We start from the raw sequence: 18,675 nt of genomic DNA, 5'->3' as shown, positions 1-18,675 counted from the left end.
TCGCTCGACCTTTGCAGCGGCGCTCGTAGCAGCTGCAGCCCAAGTTTGTAGCAGTGGCAGACGCAGCTTGCAGCAAGCCGTCATCGGCGACCGACTTGCAGCAGCAGCGGCAGCCGGCGCTCGTAGCGGACGGTTGTTTGTAGCAGAGCCGGCGACCTTCTGTAGCAGCACGGACAGACGTTTGTAGCAGGGTTGGCTGGCTATTTATAGCACCGCCGGCGGCGCTGTAGCAGTGTCGGCGACCTTCTGTAGCAAGGCGGACAGTCGTTTGTAGCAGGGCGGACGGCCGTTTGTAGCAGCGGGCGAGAATTGCAGGACCACGATGGCGTCGGGCTGGAGATCCATCGCCGGCGGCGGCCGCCACGAGCGACACGCGGGTTGGTGGTGATGCCACACATGGAGCAGGGGTGGCGAAGATGGAAAGGCCGGCCACGATTTCGAGGGGATTTTTTTTTTTCGAGGGGATTTGGGGAAGAGACACAGGCGGGTTGATCCGACGAGCGCCGGCGGGACAGGGATCCGGCGAATTTTGGTAGAGCACCACGGCGGCGAAGGGATTTGGGGAAGAGACCATAGCCATGGCATGTGAGAGGGACGGGAGACCAGAGGAGAACGGGCAAGGAGGAAAGAGATAAGGGTGAGACCGTCTCCATCATGTGTGGGCCCTGCAGGGACGCGTGTCGCGCCAGGAAGCCGGAGGATGGGATGGCGTGGATCGTCCGGGGGAACAACAGCGTTTCCCATCAATCAATTACCTGCTGAATCTCATCCCGACCGGCCAGCTAGGAACCGCCATACATGTCGCCGCAGGCACAGAAACTCTGATCCGTGCCACCAGCTCGCTGCACACCCGACTCCTTTTCCGGTGCGTTAGAGGAAACTAATCTAAGAAGACAAGCACATGGGAGAAGATTTAACATGGATTTGAATGGATGGAAGGACTCAACAAACAAAGCAAAGAAAAGAATCATCAATTACCTAGCCACCATGATCCAAACGCAGGATGAAGCCGGCCGACCGAGAGTTCGAGCGACGGAATGACCTCTCTCCTCTCCTCTCCTCTCCGAGCAAGAGTCAAAGTCTAAGTCACACGCGGCGCACGCGTTAGCTCCACCTCCCTTCATATTTATAGACTAGAGTAGGCCAGGTAATTTCGTTCAAATCACGAAAACTTAGCACCGCGTATTTTACAGCGCCAGATAGATCGTCTGTTGGAGCATTATTTTCCGCCCGCGCGCTAAACCAGCCATTTTTTTGGATACAGTGCTGGATAGAGCGCCTGTTGGAGATGCTCTAAGCGGAGAGACCGTAAGGCCCAGGCGGGCTGCCAAGCCGGATCAGCTACGACTGCAAGGGGGGCAGCTGCCCAGACGCCGGCCCAACCGCCCAGACTAATTAACCATGATGGATTCTTAGTATTATTTTTTGAAACATTTGGTTTTGTGTTTATTTGAAAGTACAAATACATTGTCATGCTAATTGCAAGAACCTAGACATCCTAATGTTATGTCTAATGTCAATCCAACAATGAATGACCTGCAACGACTAAGAATGTATTCGTGAGAATCACTTCTTCAAAAGGTAGATTTATTCTTTGAAGAACTTCATATTCCTAGCTTTAACATGCCGGATGAAGGAATGGCAAATTTTGACCCCTGCTGCAGTGTTGGTGAAGATGTGCTTCTCGTCAATGATATTGTCAAAAAAATGTGTTGTAAAGTAAAATGGGAGAGAAATTCATTATTGATTTCCTAATTTAGTATCGCTTGCATCTCTATGTATTGACTTACCACCTATTTATTTCGCAGAAGTTTCTGATCCAAAATGGAATGAATTGTGATTTGAGACATTTTTTGTTCAGTTTGACTTATAAAGCATTTGGGAACTTACGTTTATCTTTAAAACCTAGAGTAGCATAATCAGTAAGTGACAATTTTTGGGTCTCTACTTTGACATTAATGGGTGGGCCATCTGTGACCCAAAGTGTTACCTTCTCCTATATTTATGTACTCCTTCCCTCCAACGAACAATGTCAAAAATTTATCAAAATTTAAATGTATCTAACTGTAGATATATCTAAATTTAGAAAGAAATTAGATAATTTTCATGGGATGGGGGAGTACTATTTATACATATTTCTAGCTTTATTGTTTTGTTTTTTCTACCATTTCGATGCTCATAAAATCAGTCGCTACATGGTTTCGCAGCAACCCACGGCGCATCATCCAGTATCTAAACGAGCATCACCAGAGCCAGGAGTATATACCTTATGGCTTCCTCGCCACCTTCTCTCCTACGCCAAATTGCGAAGCTTGGCAGGCGCCGTACACCAGGAGCAAAGAAGAAATGGTGATCTCGGTCGGCAGTCACCGCCGCTCTATACGCGATGCCGTGCTCGGCGGGCGTCGCGAGCTGTACAAGCCCCTCCGCTGCGCCTCCTTCTACGACGGCCTCGCTGCCGCGCTCTCCGAAGCAACTGGGAGCGTATCCCTCTTCGGGACCGACGGCGGGAAGAAGGCCAGGAACGTGCTCATCCTGATGAGCGACACCGGTGGCGGCCACCGCGCCTCCGCCGAGGCCCTCCGCGACGCCTTCCGTCTCGAGTACGGCGACGCCTACCAGGTCCGCCCCATGCATGCCCCCCTTCCATCCTTAATCCTCTCCTCTCCCAAGTCCCAAGTTACGGCTTCAATTTCGTTGTCAATATTTCAGCTTAGTGCAGGTGTTCGTCAGGGACATTAATGTTGGTTCTGCAAAATCTGATTTGCTTAGCGCAGGTGTTCGTCAGGGATTTGGGGAAAGAGTACGGCGGCTGGCCGCTGAACGACATGGAGCGGTCGTACAAGTTCATGATCCGCCATGTCCGGCTCTGGAAGGTGGCCTTCCATGGTACCGCCCCGCGCTGGGTTCACGGCATGTATCTCGCCGCACTGGCCTACTTCTACGCCAAGTACGAACCCCAGCACGGTGGATTAATTCAACATTGACAATGCACGACCGGATTGTGCCCGTTGTTATTGTTGATAATTTGTTTGCATTTCAGTGAGGTGGTGGCCGGGATCATGAAGTACAAGCCGGACGTGATCATCAGCGTACACCCCCTCATGCAGCACATCCCACTATGGGTGCTCAAGTGGCAGAGCTTCCAGGCCAAGATTCCGTTCTTCACTGTCATCACCGACCTCAACACATGCCACCCAACATGGTAACCTCCCGGCCTCCCGCATGGTGCAGATTGGGGCGTCCATTGTTTTTGCCAACTCTTGAGATGGAGTCCTCGTCTGAACTTGACAGGTTCCACCAGGGCGTGACAAGGTGCTACTGCCCCTCGGCCGAGGTGGCTAAGAGGGCACTCATCCGAGGGCTCCAGCCATCCCAAATCCGTGTGTACGGCCTGCCGATCAGGCCGTCCTTCTGCCGCGCCGTGCTCGACAAGGTCGGTCAGTGAGCTTCGCATGCTTGCATTGCATTGCCTGGGCCATTAGCTCAACTAGCCAGGTTTGGTTGACAGGAAGAACTGAGGGAAGAACTTGATATGCACCCTGAACTACCTGCCGTTCTGCTGATGGGAGGCGGCGAGGGGATGGGTCCAGTGGAGGAGACAGCAATGGCCCTCGGCGAAGAGCTGTACGATCACCGGAGACGCCGGCCGGTCGGCCAGATCGTGGTCGTATGTGGCCGGAACCAGGCGCTGTGGTCCACCCTGCAGTGCTTGACGTGGAAGGTCCCGGTCAAGGTACCATTGCATATGCCGAATTTTTTTTTTTTGAGAGCTTGAATATGCCGAATCTAGCGAGGGTGGTGCCTAGTTAGATGCGCATTTCAGGTGGATGCTCCCTATCCCACTATACACTTTGGTGCCGACTGACCTTTCGAGTGTCTTGTCCTCAGATTAGGCGGTTCGAAAAGCAGATGGAGAAGTGGATGGGCGCTTGTGATTGCATCATCACTAAGGTTTCTTTCCTCTTGCCAATAAGTTTTCCATCTCATTTTTTTCTTTTCTTTTGGCTGTTGATTAATTGGAAAGGAATTTACCTGATGGAGTTATGTCGTATTTGTACAGGCTGGTCCTGGTACAATTGCAGAAGCCTTGATCAGAGGGCTTCCAGTTATTCTCAATGACTTCATCCCTGGACAGGTCTATATATGCTTTGTGCCACTATTAATTATATAGAGTTGCCCGATTATAAGATTCCTATTAAAAGGGATTTATTTACTAGAACTAGATACTTTGACAATCTGAACTAGCTCAATTATCGGTGCTGATTACTTTGCTATTAGGTAGGTCATCCGAGAGTGACAACTTGTTGCTATTGTCACTAACTAGTGATTACCACTCACACAGATCTTACCAACTACTAGTATGTCTCTAGCTATAGCTCGCACTTCCTTTTATCATTAAGGAAGTCGGGAACCGGATATCAAATGGAACTGAATATCTGCACTTCCTTTTATCATTCAGGAAGTTGGAAACGTGCCTTACGTCGTCGACAACGGCGCCGGCGTGTTCTGCAACGACCCAAGGGAAGCTGCAAGACAAGTTGCCCGATGGTTCAGCACGGAAGCCGAAGACCTCAAGACGTACTCACACAACGCGCTCAAGCTAGCGCAGCCGGAAGCAGTGTTCGACATCATCAAGGACATCCACAAGCTCCAGCAGCAACCTGCTGCTTTAACCCGGGTCCCCTACTCCTTGACCTCATCATTCTCATACCATATATGAATTCGAGGAACCTTTTACAGAATAATCTCTGTCAAGTGGATATGCCTTCAGACTTCGCAGTGCCTGGCTGCCTGCTCAACCTGTATATATAGGATTCACATTCTTTCGCCTTGGACTAGCTAGTTGTACGTTCATATATGTCAATGTAATAAGTTAATCCCAAGTTAATTCATAGGAAAAGTAAATTGTGGCATCTTGTAGTTTCAATGATCTTTCTATAGATGGCCTATATAACTCTGTAGCTAACTGGATGGGCCACAGATGTTGGCCTTTCTGCAGTGCATGTATCGGACTATTTGGTAAGGTAATTAATGTGAAAATCTATTTCATTTCTTTTATCGAATTTCGTAGGTATTATCCCAGAAAGTAACTTTTTTGGTACTGCTCCGCTCGATAATGGGATGTTAAGAAGTACTCATCTAGGAGGCAGATGATAGGATGTAATCGTCTGACTATGAGATGATGAGTGGGCTCTCCGCCTCCCCCCTACTCCATTCCTCGACACCCCAACTATCGTTTCTAGGCCAAACTAAAGATTCATATCGTCAAGCACGGAGATGATAAGGGTATAAAGTTCCGATACAGCCTGCCCTATGGACGATGCTCCCCAAGTGGGCCCATGACCAGGAGCCAAAGCAATACAAGACAAGGTGAATTTATGTGTTATTACGTACAAATCTCGAGAACTACATCCATCCAAGCAAGGCACCCCATCCATGGAGAGGAAGCTATGAAAAAAACAAGAAGAGTAAGAAGAAGGAACAAAATGTGCCCATACCGGAGTCTACGGCCCCACAACGCCGGAGTCTCCACCCCACAACACAAGAGTCTCCACCTCCAAGGGAGTCTCCACCTCGAGGAATTCCGACTTAGCGATGAAAGTTGGGTAAACGACAAAGATGAACCCGGAGATTTGAGTCCATATATTCTTCCTGGAGTCTCCGACCTAAGTGCTAGGATCGTAGTCTCGGCATACTACCCTGGAATCTCCGGTCTAAGTGAATGGCTTGCATGCATGGAAACTGGGCAAGGCCCATAAAACCCCGAAAATTTCCCTTTTAATACCCAAGCTACCCCTATTTCATCGTTGGCTATATATCTGCCCCTACCCTCATTTGTAAACCTTCGAATGAGATCACATTAGACTTGAGCATGTGCTCTTACCACCCATTTGGGAAACCAAGACCCATCTCCTTCTATTGAATCTATTGAGTTGTATCCAAGACCCTTTTTATGAATTTGGTCTCTCTCTCTCTCTTGTGGCTATTCTAGTAGTCCTTGATCACTCCCGTGGTCCCGATTCTACTTAAGTTGCTACTCTCTCTCTCTCTCTCTCTCTCCAAGAGTGATTCTATCGAGTTCTTACCGATCTCTCAATTCAGTAATTCTATCGTGTGGTCTCTCCTCAGTGATTCTATCGTGGGGATATTTTAATGGGGTGATGGTTCTGGGTAGGGTTGCAAGCGGTGTGTCGCATAAGCCTTCTAAATCATACCCTTCTATGAATGTATGCCCTCCTTGACATTACAAAGGCTAATTTAGAATCATCCCTCATAAGCGTCGCTTTATATCCCTAGCTCCAGGTCACTGAGAGCAAAAAGCTGGATTTGTATCGGCTGTTTGAGTTTATTTGCTTTCCTCTATGTGTTCATCGTCTAATTTTTTGTGTGTGCGCGCGCACATATCCGTGAGCACTGGCCAACCCTATGGTTCACCCTCATCATATGGCATCAGCAGCCTAAGTTTGCCGCGGATTTGTCAACGTTGAGCTCCCCCAATTCCAACAATTTTTTATTGGAGGAATCACAGAAAATAGCCCCTGCTCTTCTCGTCAATGAATATTGTCAAAAATGTGCTGTGAAATAAAATGGGAGAGAAATTCATTATTGATTGTTCATTTTTTGTGTGGAAAAGGATAAGTTTTCTACTAATACTAGGAAGATTGGATTTATCATTTTAACAAAGTGAGCAAGAAGAAAAATTGTAGAATGTGATAGAGTCCAGTAACATAGTTCCTTTTTTTTAACAAGAGCATGCCCTAGCATCTGCATCAGCCGATGCACATAGCAGGCTCTCCATCAGTCAATGCACATAGGCTTTTCCATAGTCATATAGTTCCATTATTATCAATGTTTCTCCTGTCTTTAATTATTTATATCACTTTTTTTAATAAAGCATCTTCTGCATATTGTCTTTGTTTTCCAGGATGCTACAATTGAGGATTTCGAGAATACTCTACAATTGAGGATTAAACTCATTCTTTGAGAGTTGCAATGTAAACAAGTGGATTTAGCGCGATCTAATATATGTTATGCCTTGTCTTCATAACTACTGTTATTTTGTTGCAAACTTTTGGTTCTTATATTTTATTTAAAGCTATACTCTAGTATGTGAGATGGTGCGGTATAATATTCCGCTATTAGTTTGGTTTTACATAGATCTAGAGGCTTTAGCCGACCCCATTGCCATTTTTTTCTTGATTCGCCCCTAGAGAAATGCTCCATAATAAAAACTAAATAATAATAAAAAACACGAATACGTGAGATTAAATCTCACCCAATCCAACAATCTTCAGATATAACTCGCCCAATGAAGTTTGACCTTGTTTCCCCTGCTAAAGGATCCCTGCCTCCCAAGACCCAGCAATCTTGCGGCACAGGTAGGTTCTGAAATTCCACCTTGTCTCCTTATCCTCTAGTGTGTGCTTTACTACCACTAGTAGAAAACCCCCCCTTTAGTACCGGTTCTAAAGGGCCTTTAGTACCGGATTTGGAACCGGTACTAAAGATCCGGTACTAAAGGCCTCCCACCTTTAGTACCGGTTCCTTACGAACCGGTACTAAAGGTGCCTCCACGTGGGCACGCAGGAGCCCGCGGGGCTGGAGATCTTTTTTTTATTTTTTTCACAAAAATGCTATTTCATTTTTTTCTAATTATTTTTCACTCCCCTTTTTTTTCACAATTTCTAATATTTCCGTTAGTCTCTAACTACACTTAATCTCTAGTCAAATTACTTACCCGTGGTCAAACTTCCCGTTCGGTCAACCATCCTCACACTACTCCCGCACTAGCACGCTTAACTTCCGAGTTCCATCCCGTTTCACTTCCAAGTGCTTCGCGCGCATGTATGTGATAGTAGTATCATATCAATCCTATTAACATGTTGGTCGATGTCACACTTCTTTATTGTTTAAATTCTAAATAATTTTTTTAATAAAAAAAAGTAATGATGTAATAATAATGTTGAATAAATAAATAAAATTAACCTTTTAAATTTGTATTGTTTTTAATTATTTTTTAAATTTTTAATATTTTTTTTGCCAAACCTAAAACCTGAAAATTTGAAAATATTATAATTTGCTAAAAGTAATAGTAATATTCTGGGATTCAAAAATTTTGTAATTATTACTTTTAAATTTTAAAAAATTAAAAAATATATAAAATTCTAAATTTCTGGAAAAAAACTAAAAACTTCCTGCTTTCATTTGGAATTTTAAGAATCTAAACATTAGCTAACCGGGTAAACCTGGGTGAATTCGGATGTAACTTTTTCCCAAGATTTTTTTGATATATTATACGTTTTTTTTCGACGTCGTATGCAAAAGTTATTGCGGTTTTACCATTTTTCAAAACTTTTTTGCAAAAAAAGTGAAAATTCAAATTCGTTAATTTTCTCTAATAGTAGGTTTCATAACATACAAGAATCTGAAAACATTTTATTTTTTGAATTTTCTATGATTTTCTTTTCTATTTTACAGTGTTAAAAAAGGTGATCCAGAAAAACCTTTAGTACCGGTTCGTGTCACGAACCGGTACTAAAGGGTTAGCGTCAGCCGAAAAACCTTTAGTACCGGTTCGTGTCACGAACCGGTACTAAATGTCCTTTGGAACCGGTACTAAAGGTGTGGACATTGCAACCGGTACTAATACACCCTTTAGTACCGGTTCGTAAGCAAACCGGTACTAAAGACTTAGACGGAAGGCCCTTTTTCTACTAGTGTACGTGCAGTCAACGAGACTGTGACATTGGATATATCAGTCTTAAACATAAATGGAATCTGCATCTGATCCGGAGGATATTCTCGGAGACGCGTTTAATCTCTCATCATCCTGGGGGATATTCTAGTCACCAGATGCATCAATAATTTCGCGGCTGGATTAATTAAAAGATTTGCAGCAGTTTGTTCCTGGCGTCCAAGACTACTTGTACGTAACGACGACTTAGCAAATTTCCTGCCAGCTTCCTCGGAATAGTCTACTGAATCATCGTACTTGTGATTGTGAAACGCACATTGCAGGGAGTGTCTATTTGAAAATTATGAAATTTCCATACTTCTCCGTCACTTTTATAATCTTTCCGACCAACATTCTAGTAGAAAAAAAGTTACATTGTCGAAAAAAAAAACTTTACGATCAACATCCGACCAGTCTCATCTAACTTCATACTTACATGAAACATTGGATTCAGTAGACTACTCCGACGAAGCCTGATTAGCCTCTAAGCCTGATCCCTCCTCCCCCCCTGCGTTCCACCATTTTGCCTCTAACTCCCTACGTCCACAAACAAGTGTAGTTTTAGGTTTTTTTATACGTAAAAAAAGGACCAATTTCATAAGTACTTCAGCAGTAAATTTGACATCAAATTAGTATACTTTTTGGAGACTGAAATTAGTATGTTATGAACTACATTTAAACAATGCCATTTTGTGATATCGATTTGGCATTATAAATTAAGATATTTTTGTATGAAGTTGGTTAAACTTGATAAAGTTTGACTTACACCATAACCTTAAACTACACTTGATTGTGGATGGAGGGAGTACAATTCTTGATCATCTAAAAGCTTAGATCGTGTTTGAGAGAAAATTATTTTTGAAATATTTCAGAAATATTATAATTTCTCAAAATACCACAGTTTCAAAAAACTTTGATGTGTTTGGCTGTGACTAAAAACTGAACGTGCCATTTTTTAGGTGCATGGCTGGATTTAACATTCAAAGATGCATGGAAATGAAATACATCATCAAATCATATTGGTGCCCAAAAACAACATAAGCAAAGAGACAAGGGTGTAGTGCCACATTTGCCACATAGGAGATGACACTCGACTGGCTTATTAAGAGAACAAACCATATAAAACCAAGTTCTTAAAGATTAATTGTCTGAAAGCAACCGTGCGGATCTGGTCTCAAGGAATCAAGGATATAAAAGCAAAGAGATGGAACGAAGCAGCTAGCTCGGAGAGCATCCGAGTGCGAGCAACGGAAGCATCACCGCCATGGCTGGCAACCAGCAGCCGAGGGTGCTGCAAGCCCTTGACGTGGCAAGGACGCAGTGGTACCACTTCACGGCGATCGCCATCGCCGGCATGGGCTTCTTCACCGACGCCTACGATCTCTTCTCCATCTCCCTAGTCGTCGACGTCATCGGCCATAGGTACTACGGAGGCGGCCGGCCGCCTCGCGGGGTCTCCGCCGCAATCAGCGTCATCGCGCTCTGCGGCACCGTCCCCGGGCAGCTCGTCTTCGGCTGGCTCGGAGACAAGATGGGCCGGAAGCGCATCTATGGCTACACGCTGATCCTCATGGTCGCCTGCTCCCTCGCCTCCGGCTTCTCCTTCAGCAAGCGTACCGGCAAAAGCGTGGTGACCGTCCTCTGCTTCTTCCGGTTCTGGCTCGGCGTCAGCATCGGCGGCGACTACCCGCTCTCCGCCACCATCATGTCTGAGTATGCCAATAAGAAAACCCGCGGCGCATTCATCGCCGCCGTCTTCGCCATGCAAGTATGTATGCCGGCCGGCCGTCATTTGTATTCTTACTTTATTGTGAATTGTGATTTAGTACTAATTCCCCGTGAATGAATTTTTTATACCATGCTGTTAGACTTTTAGAACTTCCACAAATAATGAATTGCTAGTTACTATGCCTTACTATATTTGCTAGATACTCCCCCTTTTCGTATTAGTTGTCATGGATTTATTAGGTTCAAAGATGTACTAAATCAATGATAATTAATATGAAGAAGAGAGAGTGTTAGATATAGCACGAGGAAAGTTTCAAAACATGTACTATAACATAATACCGGCAAAGATTCATCTTGAATACGGCTTCTGTATCAAATATCACATATATTTTCGAATAGAGAAAATGTTTACTTTACCCAATTTGATTAGTTTTTTGTTCAAATACTTACTTCAAGGGTTTTGGCAACCTTGCTGCTGGGATTGTCGCCATGATCACATCAAAAGCCTTCGAGAAAGCATCGCCCAACGACGTTGACTACGTCTGGCGCATCGTCCTGATGATTGGCGCCATTCCGGCGCTGCTCACCTACTACTGGCGCATGCAGATGCCAGAGACGGCACGGTACACCGTCCTCGTGGCCAAGAACGCAGAGCAGGCCACGTCGGACATGGCACGGGTTCTAAGCATGAACATCATGCCCGAAGAAGTGGAACAGGCCCCACTGGACGACGTGCTTGTCGGGGAGGGCGAAGATCAGTACGGCCTCTTCTCCACGGAGTTCTGCCGCCTCCACGGGATTCACCTAATTGGCACCACCGTCTGCTGGTTCGTCCTCGACGTCACCTTCTACTCGCTCAACATTTTCATGTTGGACATCTTCACCATCTTCGGGATTCTCCCCAGCCCCGAAGAACCAGGAAACCAGGTCACACGCATGATCCGTGCCACTGGACTGCACACCGCCGTCGCGCTATGCGGCACGCTGCCGGGGTACTTCTTCGCAGTCGCCTTCATCGACCGCGTCGGGCGCATCAAGATCCAGCTCCTCGGGTTCACCATGATGACGGTCTTTACACTGTGCCTCGCTATCCCGTATGACCAATGGCAGAAACCCAAGTACAGGGTTGGCTTCATCATCATGTTAGGCTTCACCTTCTTCTTCGCAAACTTCGGGCCAAACACGACGACCTTCATCTTACCGGCCGAGATCTTCCCTGCGCGGATGCGCTCCACATGCCACGGCATATCTGGGGCGGCGGGGAAGGTCGGCGCTATCATCGGCGTGCTTGCCTTCTCCTTCATGGGTACACACTTCAAGGCATTGTTGTTTGTCCTTGTTGGGTGCAATCTTGTCGGCATTATGTTCACCCTCCTCTTGCCGGAGACCAAGGGGAAGTCCCTCGAAGAGATCACCGGGGAGAAGGAAGAATGTCAGCCCCTAGACGATAAAGTTGCAGTAGTCAATGCAGCTCAGGGCATACACGCCGTGTCTATTTAATTAGTTAACAAATTGTTGATTGACAATCTATATTATATGTTTTTCTTTTTCTTTAAAGGATAGGACGTCGTCGTGGATATGTGTATATGTTGCATTGGTTTTCTTGAATATTGTGTATTTGTGACACGAATGTAAATTGAGAACTTGGATTTCATGAATATATATTCACTTTTTCTAAACAACAGCTAGATGTTTTCCAATTGATGCACGCTACTTTTTTTTTGTCAGTTGGTTATGTGCGATCAGCACGCATCTTAGCTACTGTTGGCTAGTTTCTGTGTTAATTCGGCCTTTAGCTTATCGGGCCTTCTCTTTCTTACTTACCTGTTTGTAGTCGAAATCCCTCCATTGCAATTGACCGCGCAAGCATTTAGTTTGGCGTGGCAGCCCTCACGTGTAAATTTGAATAAGTTCCTTCCTCAACTGTTTGCCGTTTGTCCTTTTCTGCTAACCACCCACATGGATAGCATGCAACCATCTTCTTTTCCCGTGTCTTATTTTTATAGGTTTTATCCAATCACTACTTTGCATGCATGTCTTCTCTCTCTTCTAGGGTCTGTTCGGTTTTGGAACGAGCTGAAATGGAATGGAACGGTTCCACACCTCACTAGTGGAAAACATGGCTAATGTCGCGGGTGGTAAGGGCCTTTTGTCGCGGGCGGCCAGCCGCGACAAAAGAGGCGCGATAAAAGGGTCCCCCTTTTGTCGCGGGTCGGTTACGACCCGCGACGTAAGGTCCACCACGTGGCAGGCGCGGGGCGCGCAGGGGACAGGACCTTTTGTCGCGGGCCGTATTACGACCCGCGACAAAAGGCCCTCTACGTGGCGCGCGCACAACCCTGCTGCTTTAGGGTTTGAGGGGTGCAGCATCCCCCCCGCCACCGACCCCCCTTTTATTTCATTTTTTCCATTCGAAAATAAAAGTTGCATATATTTGTACGCTACTAGAAGTTATACACGTTCATTCATTATATATATATAGATCGATCAAACAAATATGGAAGCACAAGTCGATTCCCCTTACATATTCTTCCCTTACATATATATATACATGGAGCTCACGATCGACAAACAAGCGGTACTAACGACCGTCTATTTGGAGGTAGAGCATCCATTTGGACTAAACAAGCCTTTGTTGTTTAATACTTCTCTAACCAGAAGTCCCGCCAGTTCCTCGGTGATTCCTATTAGGTGTTCCTTTGGTTGGAGTATGTCCCGCATGTAGTCGACCTATATACGAAAATGAGATGAGTATGACTATATCAATCTTGATAACGAAATATTGACGATAATAAATAAAGTTGTAAATGTTATTGCTCACCCCGAATTTATTATTGTTCTGCTTCTCAGTGGTTAACATGCGAATGGACTCGCAAACGTAGTATCCACATAGATTCGTTCCTTGTGGCTGCTGGGGGCACGGTACAGGAGTAAATGTTAGCTTCTCTGCCAAGGTCATGTTCTTATGATGTTTCTTCATAGCTCTCCAAGCCCTGCTAGGCAAAAGAATGATTGAATGAGTGAATAATTAATTGATATCTCACGAAAGATAAAGCGCGGCGATGAAGGAAATTACACTTGGAGCAACTTCTGCAAGTCGCGGAACCCGTCCACGCCTCTACTCAGTGGGTCTCTTACTTCAACTATTCCCTTATCAGGTTGAATATCTAGTAGAATCCAGTGGAAGCTGCACATGTTATGTATATACGTCAGGAATTACACTTAACATGGAGTAAGAAAAATTGAATGTGCATAAAAGATCATTAAGACTCTCACTCGTAGTTGTAAGGAAACAATATTGAATCACAGAAAAATTGCTCCCCCAAAAACCTTAGTAGGTTTCCCCCCGTATCTGTGCCATTATGCTTTACCGTTTCAACATGTATTTTATCTGGGTCAACAAACCCAATATTGATAATATTATTACTTTTGCATTCACTGATCTTCAGTCTGCATAAGAGAACACATAAGATATAATGAGTATATGCAATGAAAACGATCATGAACTGAATGAAAATGAACTTATATGTAGTTAACAACTTACAAGCAATAGCAACTCATGAGAGATTTGTCGAGGGCTTCTAAATTGAATAACTGCCAGAGTTCATTCATCTCAATATGGATCTCCTCCTGTCGGTAGTAATATTCATGTGGTATACTCGCCAGGATGTACCTTGTGTTCTCCTTGCATGCATCAAGGTACCATTGATGCAAATTCCGCATATGTGTTGGCAGTTTTTGCAGCCGCTCTCGGCTGACCAAGTCGGTCCCGTAGACAAATTTAGGAGCTATATCAGCAGTGGCTAGTGCAGCATCTGCGGCACCCAACAATTCCTCCACGGTAACTCCACAGGTATCCGCTAGCTTTGCAGCTTCTTCCATATCGATATCACCACCATGTTCCAGGTACACCTTGGGAACATCAAACACTTTGAGTGGTGGGATCGATTGTTTGGGCTGATCTCCGAGGAGGGGAACTTCCTTTCTCCTTTTGCCTTTTGTCGTTTGCTTGGCCTTGAGGGGTGCACTTGTTGAACTTGACTTTTTCTCGGCTGCACTTCTAGCTGATGATTTGCTCGTGCCAGCAATATCCTTCTCCTTAGCCTTTTCTTCCTTCTTCTCGTCAATTACCTTCGCAAGTGTGCGTGTATAGTCATCCTTCTTCTCGTGTAAGTCATACTGCGATGGTGTGTTCAGAAAACTAGTAGCATATTCTATTTGCTTCTCTGTGTATGGCTCTGGCGCTGGAGGTTTTGGCTTATGAAAAAAATCATAATTGTATTTCTTAACAATGGCATCATTTTCCTCCTCAGTACGATCGTAAGGACGGGGGGGAGGAACCTTTGGTACTTTTGGGAGGGGCAACATCTTGCGGACAGGACTCTTGAAATGCTTCCGGCTGGGTGCATTCCGAGTCTTAGTGGGCGGAGGCGGCGGCGCTGGAGATGGAGATGGACTGCAGATGTCGTGGTCGACGTCGTACCCATGGGGTGATGGTGGCGACATGTGATCAGTAGGAGGAGGTGATGGTGGCCGGCGATCACCTGGAGGAGGTGATGGTGACCTGCTGGGACGACTGGTACTAGGGGCTACCCAGCCTGGCAGCCTGATGTTCTTCTTTTCCCAGAGAATGATTTCTCCCAGCACCTCTCTGAGTGTAAGCCCCCCATCACCTCCAGGGATTTGGAGCTCCAATGTCTCCCACGTCGGTACAGCTGAATCCACCCCGACACGAGCATAGCCACCTGGAATCTGATTGCCATGCCATGTTGCCGGCTCACCTTCAGGTCCAAATGCCGGTAAGACATAGCCGACCGCCACCTTAACAGACACCTTCCTGAACACCTCATGGAGATCACAAGGTGTTTGCTCCTTGATTCCATCCAAGGGGTCGCCAGGACCGGCATCTATCATGATCCGTGTAGGAGGGGCCTCCGAGTCGGCCACGCTGCTGTCTCGTCGCTGAGATATGCCGGCGGTATTATCTGGCTGGCGATGTCCCTTAAGTTCATCAATCTCCCGCTGCTGCTGCTGAATCTCCCGCTTCTGCTTGTCTAGTTGCCGTTGGAACTCAGCCATCCGGTCATTCTGCACCTCCAGCTCGCGTTGTTTTGCTCTCGCTCGGCTTCTATAAGTCACCGCATCATTCGGAAACCCAAGCGCCCACGGAACACTAGGGCCGTAGCCTCTTGTTCGTCCTCCCTTCTCAGGATTACCGAGGACAAGCGTCAGCAAGTCTTTCTCTCTATCGGGAGCAAACTTCAGTGTTCCCGCTTTAATACCAGCCGTCACTTCAATCCATTTTGCTCTGGGTACCCTAACCTTTCTGTCACTTTCAACAAGGTTCCCTGTCTTCATGTCATACTCACAGCCATGCCCAAGGAACCAATTTCGAGCCCTAGTGTCCCATCCTTCTCGCTCAGGTTCTGGAGTGATCCCATTCAGCTTCATCTCAGCCTCTTGTGCATCCCACTTAGGCATGGCTACTTCGTAGCCCCCTCGGCCCGTATGATGGTGATATTTCTTTTCGCTTGCATTCTTCTTGTTTTTCTTTGACAGGTTCACAGCCTCCTCTGATTCTTTGTACTTCACAAATTCTTCCCAGTTATGCTCCTGCTTCGCTAGATAGTTTTCGAATACTGGAGGCTTCTTCTCGGCCTTATAAGCTGACCATAACCGGTTCTTATACGCCCAGAAAAGTTCCCCCATCTTCTTCAGAGCCCATTTCTTCACTAGCGCCCCCTGCTTGGCATTCTCAGAGTCCGATCCCAAATCTGGCAAAGTGAAATGTGACATGAGGTCGTCAAAAAGTGTGTTCTTGTACCTATCGGCAACCTGATCTTCGGACACATTCTTGGTCTTGTTCCATTCTCTAATAGTGATCGGGAGATGATCTCTAACCAGAACTCCGCACTGATTCTTAAATTTCACTCTAACAGTCGCGGGTGCCACCGGTTGGCCTTTCGGTGATATAGCTTCAATGGTGAAGTGGTCTTTTTTGCCCAATTTCTTTGCCGGGCCTCGTTTCTCCAACTTATCTTCGGAGGCCTAAGAGAATAAAAATCAGTTAATTTATATGCACATGTACATATAGAATTCCATTAATGCCTCTATACTAATCGTATACCTCGTCACGACCGGAGCCGTCGACTTCTCCGTCACTGGAGTCGTCGGCTTCTCCATCACCGGAGCCGCTGGCTTCTCCATGACCGGAGCCGCGGGCTTCTCCATCACCAGAGTCGCGGGCTTCTCCAGCTTCTCCGTCAGCTTCTGGACCTTCGCGGATTATGTCCTCGAAAAAGTCTTCCTGTTCCAAGTCTCGACGGATTTCGAATTGATCCATTGTTTCTGCAAAAAAATTAAATTGATAAGTACATGGTCTAACCCTAACCAAACCCTAACCAAACCCTAATCCTAATGGCGACGCTAGTTTGCGAGAGAGAGGGTGTCGGTGGACGCGTGTTTGCGAGAGAGAGGGTGTTGGCGATGCTAGTTTGCGAGAGAGAGGGTGTCGGTGGACGCGTGTTTGCGAGAGAGACGGTGTTGGCGACGCTAGTTCGCGAGAGAGAGGGTGTCGGTGGACGCGTGTTTGCGAGAGAGAGGGTGTCGGCGATGCTAGTTTGCGAGAGAGAGGGTGTCGGTGGACGCGTGTTTGCGAGAGAGAGGGTGTCGGCGACGCTAGTTTGCGAGAGAGAGGGTGTCGGTGGACGCGTGTTTGCGAGAGAGAGGGTGTCGGCGACGCTAGTTTGCGAGAGAGAGGGTGTCGGTGGACGCGTGTTTGCGAGAGAGAGGGTGTCGGTGACGCTAGTTTGCGAGAGAGAGGGTGTCGGTGGACGCGTGTTTGCGAGAGAGAGGGTGTCGGCGACGCGTGTTTGCGAGAGAGAGGGTGTCGGTGGACGCGTGTTTGCGAGAGAGAGGGTGTCGGCGACGCTAGTTTGCGAGAGAGAGAGGGTCGGTGTCGGCGTCGGGTATATCTATCGACGTATCGGCGTATCGCGGTATCCGTATCCGTATCCGTATCGCCGTATCCGGGCAACCTAGCATATACTAACTAACTAAATACATACATATACTCATTAACCTAAACTAACTAACTAAATACATATACTTACATACTAACTAAATACATTAACCTAACTAACTATACTAACTAAATACATTAAACTAACTAAACTAGCTAACTAACTAAATACATTAACCTAACTAAACTAACTAACTATACTAACTATATACATTAACCAAACTAACTAAACTATATACTAATCAATTAAGTATAAAAAAACTAAAAATAACAAAAAAAAGGCCATGACGTCAGCGCGACGTCATGGTGGCCATGGCCGGCGGGCAGGAGCTCGGCGCCCTCGACGACTGGCGCCTCCACTGCCGAGGACTACGCGCGGAGGGGACGAGGAGGAGGAGCTCACCACGGTGGCGAACGGCGGAGGCGTGGGGAGGCGGGGAACGCCGGCGAACGGCGGCGAACGGCGCAGCACCGCCCGCTCGATTCGCGCGCAGGAGGGCTCGAGGAGGCGAAGGCGTCGGCGGAGGATGGGGGCGACGAGGCGACGCGTCGGAGGACGAGGGAACGCCGGCGAACGGTGGCGAACGGCGGCGGCGGCGGCGAATTTGGGCAGCCTGGCGGCGCTTCGTCTAGGGTTTGGCCTCCAGTAGTGTCGCGGGTGGCGGCTCCGCCCGCGACGCGCAGTACTTATACCTACCCCCTTTTGTCGCGGGTGGTGGCTCGACCCGCGACAAAGACCCCTTTGTCGCGGGTCGTGCCACCACCCGCGACAAAAGGGAGTCTTTGTCGCGGGTCGAGCCACCACCCGCGACAAAACCTTTGCTGATCCGTGGCACAGCCCATCCAACGGCTCTAGCCGTTTGAATCCAACGACCTAGAGCCGTTGGATGGGCTGTGCCACGGATCAGCCCATCCAACCCTCTATTTTAAATTAATAAAACTATTATTTCAATAACTTTTGAATGGTAACTCAAATACAAATGTTTTATATATGAATATTGATCAGAAAAAGCTAATGAACATGAATATAACATCCATATACCTATTTGCATCTCGCATCATATGAAACATTGATAGTCGTGTATGTTTCACCCTGTGCACCGCTGCCGTGCCACACGTGTCGCGTCCCGGCGACGCCGTCGTGCGACGTGTAGCCACCGCTTCCATGTGCCTCGCCCCGGCGACGCCG

General features: G+C 46.8%; 2 protein-coding genes across 3 annotated transcripts; both read left to right on the top strand.

The window, feature by feature from the left end:
* Positions 1-2,238: 2,238 nt before the first annotated feature.
* LOC127331070 (probable monogalactosyldiacylglycerol synthase 2, chloroplastic) lies at positions 2,239-4,930 on the top strand. Of its 2 annotated transcripts, XM_051357153.1 has the most exons (8): positions 2,239-2,622; positions 2,778-2,950; positions 3,044-3,205; positions 3,295-3,436; positions 3,512-3,736; positions 3,892-3,954; positions 4,064-4,138; positions 4,463-4,930. In XM_051357153.1, the coding sequence occupies exons 1-8, from the start codon at positions 2,347-2,349 to the stop codon at positions 4,721-4,723; spliced, it is 1,377 nt and encodes a 458-aa protein (XP_051213113.1). In that variant the 5' UTR covers positions 2,239-2,346; the 3' UTR covers positions 4,724-4,930. The 2 variants fall into 2 exon arrangements, with proteins under 2 accessions (XP_051213113.1, XP_051213114.2); XM_051357154.2 differs by lacking the exon at positions 4,064-4,138 and having other exon boundaries at positions 2,451-2,622.
* Positions 4,931-9,970: 5,040 nt separating this feature from the next.
* LOC127331069 (putative inorganic phosphate transporter 1-13) lies at positions 9,971-12,044 on the top strand. The gene is made up of 2 exons (XM_051357152.2): positions 9,971-10,505; positions 10,922-12,044. Exons 1-2 carry the CDS (start codon positions 10,002-10,004, stop codon positions 11,963-11,965), a joined length of 1,548 nt encoding a protein of 515 aa, XP_051213112.1. The 5' UTR covers positions 9,971-10,001; the 3' UTR covers positions 11,966-12,044.
* Positions 12,045-18,675: the final 6,631 nt, after the last annotated feature.

Source organism: Lolium perenne, chromosome 2 (assembly GCF_019359855.2).
Source record: "Lolium perenne isolate Kyuss_39 chromosome 2, Kyuss_2.0, whole genome shotgun sequence".
Lineage (NCBI taxonomy): Eukaryota > Viridiplantae > Streptophyta > Magnoliopsida > Poales > Poaceae > Lolium > Lolium perenne.
Note: the sequence above shows the minus strand (reverse complement) of the source record. Positions and strands in the feature narration are given on the sequence as shown.

Bases quoted from the DNA above. Each gene is read 5' to 3' on its own strand.
- LOC127331069 (XM_051357152.2), top strand. From the start codon at position 10,002: ATGGCTGGCAACCAGCAGCCGAGGGTGCTGCAAGCCCTTGACGTGGCA. The intron at 10,506-10,921 runs GTATGTATGCCG...ACTTACTTCAAG, and splicing joins CCGCCGTCTTCGCCATGCAA to GGTTTTGGCAACCTTGCTGC.
- LOC127331070 (XM_051357153.1), top strand. From the start codon at position 2,347: ATGGTGATCTCGGTCGGCAGTCACCGCCGCTCTATACGCGATGCCGTG. The intron at 3,437-3,511 runs GTCGGTCAGTGA...TTTGGTTGACAG, and splicing joins GCCGCGCCGTGCTCGACAAG to GAAGAACTGAGGGAAGAACT. The intron at 3,955-4,063 runs GTTTCTTTCCTC...GTATTTGTACAG, and splicing joins GTGATTGCATCATCACTAAG to GCTGGTCCTGGTACAATTGC.